The sequence below is a fragment of the Leucoraja erinacea genome, chromosome 34 (assembly GCF_028641065.1).
Source record: "Leucoraja erinacea ecotype New England chromosome 34, Leri_hhj_1, whole genome shotgun sequence".
NCBI lineage: Eukaryota > Metazoa > Chordata > Chondrichthyes > Rajiformes > Rajidae > Leucoraja > Leucoraja erinaceus.
The window spans coordinates 3,282,938-3,290,000 of NC_073410.1; the positions used below are offsets into that span (position 1 = coordinate 3,282,938).

The window sequence follows — 7,063 nt, forward strand, 5'->3', positions numbered from 1 at the left end:
ACAGACCATGGGCTTGGTGACAAATTAGACCTTTGAAGGATTCTTCAGAAATGCTTAATATTCCTGGAAAGATGGGGCTACATAATATAGATGCCCAGGGGATCATTCCACTTGCCCCTTGCCTGCTCCTAAATCTGCTATCATTTCTCACCCACACACACACACAGTGACATTGACCCACAGGCAATTGCACAGTACTGGCGGAGATGAACCTTAAACTACATTTGCTGTCATTTCTGCTCGAAGTAGAAAAGAAGAACTGCAGATGCTGGTTTGCAAAAAAAGACACAAAGTGCAGGAGTAATTGAGTTGGTCAGGCAGCGTTGGATAGGTGATGTTTCTGGTTGGAACTTGTGTGGCACTTCATTAACTGCTCCTGTAATGTGTGGGGCTCATTGTTTGATTGTTGTGGTGACCAGTTAGGCAGTCTGAAGAAGGGTTTCGGCCCGAAACGTTGCCTATTTCCTTCGCTCCATAGATGCTGCTGCACCCGCTGAGTTTCTCCAGCCTTTTTGTGTAACCAAGGCAAATCATACACCTGGCTTCCAAGTCAGCTGTACAGATGGAGAGATGGGGGAGGGGGGGGGGGGGGGGGGGCATGGCCAAAGCATGGCAAGTGCATCGGGGGATGGGGGGGGGGGGGAGGGGAGGGTTTATTGGCTGGTACCTTTCAAATACCTTTCAAAAGGGGTAGGTGAAATTTGGAACAATTGAATGGTTGATGAGTGATGAGAATGGTTTCACTTATTTCAGCTGACTGTCGAAATGTTTTACAGGCTGTGAAGAATTATGTACACAAACAAGAGACTTTCTTCTTACTTTTCAGGACCGTACTGTGCAACAATCCAGAAATGACTTTGATTCCAGGTAACATTCCCGATGACACTTTAACACTGGTGATCGAGCGGACATTAGTCAGACACGTTTCCGCGCAAGCGTTCTCCTCTGCTTCCCGGCTGGAATGTCTCAGGTTGGCCTTCAACTCCATCAGCGAGTTCAGTGGGGAGAGTCTTCAGGGTCTGATAAGACTGAGGGAACTTCGGCTAAACGACAACGCTCTTTCAACCTTCCCGTGGGAAGCCCTCTCCCACCTGCCTCGTCTCTGGCTCCTTGACCTGCATAACAACGTTCTCTCATCATTCCCCTCTCAAGCGGGTAGTTACTTCAAAAACATCACCTATCTGGATTTATCAAGTAACAGGCTGAGGACTCTCTCAACCAGTGACATCTCAATGTGGCTGGTGATTCCTCCCACGGCCAGAGTGATTTTATCCACCGTTCATTCAAAACTCATCATAGGTAAGCAGGAAGAATGCTGATTTTCTATATTTGGTAGAATTGGATTTTTTAAATCATATTGTTTTGTTTGATAGAAACATTCGTAAACCAATCCATCAATCCTAACCCACAGCAGCAAAATATAGGCCATCAGTCTATTGAGTCTACTCCGCCATTCAATCATGGCTGATCTATCTTTCTCTCTCAACCCCATTCTCCTGCCTTTTCCCCATAACCTTTGACGCCCTTACTAATCAAGAATCTGTCAATATCCACTTTAAAAACACCTAATGACTTGGCCTCCTCAGATGACAATGGCAATGAATTCCACAAATTCAAGATTCAAGAGATTCAAGAGATTCAAGATGCACCACCCTCTGACTAAAGAAATCCATCCTCATCTCCTTTCTAAAGGTGCATCTAAATAATGGATCTAAATAATTTTATATCTAAAGAGATTTGCAGCTGAATTATTGTTTTAAAACTACAATTAGTTAATATTATGTTAACCATTTGTGAAAAGTTGCATGGTTACCAATAACAAAGACTTATAATTCTCATTCGATTTTGCTTAAACTGTTTTGATTTTTTTTTTTGCTGTCATTGCCACTTAGAATTGTTTGACTTTGCTGGTGGAATGTGGAAGTTAATCGGAAGGCCAAGGTTAATCGGAAGGTTAATCTCGTGTTCATTTTTCCATTGCCCTTACATTTCTCCGCTCATTCAGATAGTTACAAGTCATCCACAAATTGCTACTGCATATGTACTACTACTGGTACAGATATCCTTATTTCAAGAATATCCCAAAACCAGGTGAGCTGTTAAGGCAACCAAATGGTACTGAGACCATCTTTTTATTTCTGCAAGTTATTTAGTTAACTGAACTTAAATTCTGAAACTATTATGGAGGCTTTTAGTCATAGAGATGTACAGCATGGACACAGGCCATTCAGCCCACCTTGTTCATGCCTACCAAGTTGGCATATTGGACTAGAGGTGTTTGCTTGCATTTGGCCCATAGTCCTCTAAACCCTTGCTTTCCATACATCTCTCCAAATGCCTTTTAAAATTCACAATTGTATCTGCTTTTATTGCTTAAATTAAACTTCCACAACTTAAGCTAATGTCCTGACATTAGGCATCCAGATTAAGTTGAGTAACTTAACCCTATCATTTGTTTGGATTAAATTTGTCTCTTGTTTCTTGCTAACTCAATATTTTGTCTTTGCAAAGATAACTGTAAAATAACTTTTCAACATTTTAAAGATCAGAGTTAAGTCAATTTTGACTTTGGTGACTGGCTAAAGGGCCTGTCCCACTTTCACGACCTAATTCACGACCTTTTATACTCGTGGACATTTTTCATCAGGCTAGAAAAACGCCCCGACCTACTTGATGCCACGAGTACCTACGATCAGCATCACGACCTACCTACGACCTACCTACTGTCTCCTACGACCTCGTGACTACCATGCTGCAAGTTTGAGTCAAGGGGAAACTCGGCAGAGGTCGTGAATTAGGTCATGAAAGTGGGACAGGCCCTTTACTTTATATGCACTGTTAGAGCTTCTTGAGCTCCTGTCTGCTGCTATAAATGAAAATAACCTCATTTAAATTGAGCCAGCCCCCAAAAATCAACTATGTTGGTCATTCCTCATGTAGTCCCAATTCTGCAAGTTGTTGGTTCATCTCTGGGTTAGCCTGCCATCTAATGGTCATCTTTGAGAAAACAACCAGGAGGAAATGTTTCAGTGAACTATCCCCCACTTGACTAAACATAGGTTACTGCTTAACATTATCACCTGGGTAGAACCTAATGAGCTCCTCACCTTCCTCTCTCATTTCTCTCTATTAAATAATACTTCCCCTCTGCTACTAATAGCTTTTATCAATGCAACATTTGTATGTGTTTGGTACACAAAAATGCTGGAGAAACTCAGCGGGTGCAGCAGCATCTATGGAGCAAAGGAAATAGGCAACGTTTCGGGCCAAACCCCTCTTCAGTCTGACTACGGGTGCTCACTGTACAGAGTTTGCACCTTCTCCCCGTGATTGCTCTGGCAACCTCCCACACTCCAAAGACGTACAGGTTTGTTGGTTAATTTGGCTTTGGTAAATTGTAAATCTTCCCTCGTGTGTAGGATAGTGTTGGGGCATACGGTGATCGCTGGTCAGCATGGACTCGATGGGCCGAAGGGCCTGCTTCCACGCTGTATCCCTAAACCAAACTAAGCTAAACTAATCCACTCACTGAATTTCTTTGGGAAGAAGTGTGCTGTGTTTTGGGGAGACTTATCTGCATATTTTGCTCCCTCTTTAAATAATCTCTCCCTCATGTTAAATATTTGCTACATGCTGCAATGGATAAGTAATCCATTAAATAAATTATAATAGATGGATTTACAGCTGATATTGCACAGCATGGTGGTTTTGTTTCATTTAATGAAATATGCAAACATATTCTCTTCTGCAGGATTACATAACAATTCTTGGGACTGTGACTGCTGGTTATCAGAACTAGTTCATTTTGTTAAGATGCAGCAGCATCCAACATCAATATTGATGGATCCCGGATTAAAGTGCTCCCGGCCTGAACATCTCTCCGGAGCTCTCTTTAGCAGCATCGAGCTGAGTAAATGCCAGAGCCCCAGCATCCGTGCAGCAGAAAGTAAAGTGACTGCGGTCCCTGGAACCACGGTCTCTCTTCACTGTGCAACCACCGGAGTTCCCAGCCCGACCATCAGCTGGAGTAGAACGGATAACATGCTGCTGAACGGGACAGGTGGGTATCAGAGCATCGCAGCCAAGTACGAGGGGTGGGAGGTTGCAACCTTCACGTGGTCCACCCTGCTTCGACAAATGCAATCAACATGGCGTGCACAATCAAATAAGATCAAATAGAACGAGTTGTCCTACAACTTTAGGCTGTGCATGACATAAACAAGAAGCCAAGTAAGATTGAGCTGTGTTCAGTTTATTGTCACGTGGTCTGAGGTACAGTGAAAAGCCCTTGTTGCATGCTAACCAGTCAGTGGACAGACTATACATGATTACAATCGAGCCACCCATAGTATACAGATACAATATAAAGGGAATAACATGAATAACATTTAGTGCAAGGTAAAGTCCGATCAGAGATAGTCCAAGGGTCTCCAGTGAGAATTTATGAAAGTAGTTGAGGATTGCTCCCTAGTTCTTGGTGGGACGGATCTGTCACCTGATAACAGCTGATAAGGAACTGCCCCTTGAATCTGGAGATGCATTTGGCAAAGTTATGTTAAAGATTCATAGAGTTGTATCGACACCCCCTAACCTGTATTCACTGATCATTTTCGTGGCTTTGCCTGCTCTGACTGTCTACCCTATCTATGCCTCCCACAATCTTATATAAACTTCTATCAGGTCTCCTAACAGCAAAACAAATGAGAATGGACAAAGGATGTATTTCACCTATGACGTAAAAAGATAATGCTTGACCCTTGTACCATGAATTTAACAGCATATGGTTCATTCATTGTGTCTTGCAGTGATACAGGAATACACCAACAGGACCCAGAGCGGGTCTACTCTCAGCCTAGATGATATATCCTACCAAGACTCTGGTGAATATTTGTGCCGAGCCAGTAACCTGATGGGAACATCAGGGGCTATGATGTCCCTGCTTGTGGTTGACTCTGCCAAGGCAAAGGTACCGATCAAAAGCACGGCAGGATGGAGATGTCCCAGAAAACTGAGGAATCAGAAAGCTGCCCGACGCAGTAGGAAACTGATGGCCCAGTACATGAGCATGCTAACCAACAAGGTTTCACCCAGAGAGATGCCGAGAGGCTCCTATTCCAGTGGTGGGACAGATTACTTCACCCTGCATCAAGATCAGTTGGATACAGCCACAAATGCCCCGGAGTTTGTTTCCCTGAAGATGAATCCTTCAAAAATTACCAGCTTGTCGGAAAATCGCAGAAGTGTCGATGAATCCAGCAATGTAACATTGAGACCTTCATTGACCACACCTGAAGCAGACTGCTTAGTGAGAACAGTCAGAGTGATAGGGGGCACCTATCACAGTGTTTCATTGGCTTGGCGTTCACCCAAGGCCACAAACGTCACACTATTTAGCATTTTGTACACAACGTTTGGTGAAAGGGACATGAAGAGGATTAACGTGGGGCCTGGGAAGACCAAGATCACCATTGATGGATTGATGCCACAGAACAAGTACATTGTGTGTGTCTGTGTGAAAGGGATCATCCCCAGGAAAGAGCAGTGTGTGATCTTCTCCACCGACGAGGTGGCCCACGCGAGCGGGACCCAGAAGCTGATCAACGGCATAGTGATCACTGTGGCCTGTGTGATTGTCATCCCCCTCACCCTCATCGTCTGCTGCGGTGCCCTGAAGAGACGCTGCAGGAAGTTTCTGATCAAACCCCCCGAAGACGATGACCAAAACAACTCCTTTGCCCCCTTTGAAAGCTTGGCAATGGGGCCCAGGCCGGACACCACTGAGGAAGATTATCTCACGAATCACGATAAGGATGAGGCCAACAGGCTGCTGTCACCAAGGTCCAGTTTCGATTCCGAAGAAGCAACAATTAATGAAGCCCAACAAAATGAATATTTCTGTTGATTGAGGAGGATGGAGGATGAGAACATTATGGATGAGAAATACTTTAAAGATGAGGATCTCCCTATTTGACCTTGGCCACAGGATAATTTGATGCAAGCTGGTCATAATATCCCAACACATCAACAGATCACCCAAAAATCCAAATATTGATATAGTCATACTATAAATCGTCTGTCAACTACTGTGGGGATTTATTTCGGCAAAAGTCACCAGTTATTATTTCAGAGGTTGCAAACGTTGGTGGCAGAGCAATATTTGTCGCTCATTACCAAGAACAAATTGCATCTTATGAAGATGGTGGTCTTGGATCATGGTATTCCATGCATTAACGTGTTGTAGGGTAGGGAATTCCAGAATGTTGATCCCAGTTATAAGGAACGAGGGCAACATATTTCCGAATCAAGGTTGTGTATCACTTGGAGGGGAAGATGCAGACATTGCTGTTCCAATTCTCTGGCCACCCTGTTTCTTTTAGGCCAAGGGTATAAGAAGCTTTGGTGAGTAGAACTCCATATAGTTAGTGAACACTACATCTGCAATGTACAGGTTGTGGAGGGAATGAGTGGTTAAAGTGGCGGGGATGAAGTCTCACTACCATCTTCTATTGGATATCATCAGCCGTCTTGAATGATGTGGTGTTGCTCGCAGCCCGACAAGTACATGGATAGGAAAGGTTTGTACGGATATGGGACAAACCATGGGTAAGTGGGACTATTATAGGTGGGGAATCTCGGTCGGAATGGGCAAGTTGGATCGCAGTGCCTGTTTCTGTGCTGTATGACTCTAAACGGAAAGTATTCCAATACACAGCTGGCGTGTACATTGTTGAAGATCGGAGGTTTGGTGATGTTAATGCCATTGACCATCGAGGGGAGTTCAATCTCTTTGATATTGGTGGCTTTCTCCTTTTGAGGTCAGATACATATGCAAGTCCAGCTTCAGAGATTTGAACACAATATTCGAGTGTTGTGCTGCAGTGTTTGATGAGCCTTGCATTCGATGGGAGATTAAACCAGGGCTCTGTTTACATTCTTATGTGATCCCACTCCCAGTACTTCTTTCAAATGGTTCATCGTGGAAGAATATTCATCAGAAGAGAGAGTAGACAGTGGTAGATTTCCTGTATAATGGCAAATCTCATATTGGACCATTTCCTTTATT

The 7,063-nt window shown here is 43.8% G+C and overlaps 1 protein-coding gene across 1 annotated transcript in view; it reads left to right on the plus strand.

The window, feature by feature from the left end:
* The first annotated feature begins 685 nt into the window (after window positions 1–685).
* The window catches only part of lrit1a (leucine-rich repeat, immunoglobulin-like and transmembrane domains 1a), a 7,505-nt gene continuing 1,127 nt past the window's right edge, over window positions 686–7,063 (plus strand). Inside the window, exons 1-3 of the mRNA XM_055661560.1 lie at window positions 686–1,299; window positions 3,752–4,122; window positions 4,778–7,063. The exon at window positions 4,778–7,063 is cut by the window's right edge and continues 1,127 nt beyond it. Of these exons, the coding sequence (XP_055517535.1) occupies window positions 729–1,299; window positions 3,752–4,122; window positions 4,778–5,902 (2,067 nt within the window). The 5' untranslated portion in view covers window positions 686–728 and the 3' untranslated portion in view covers window positions 5,903–7,063. The remainder of the gene's footprint in view (window positions 1,300–3,751; window positions 4,123–4,777) is intronic.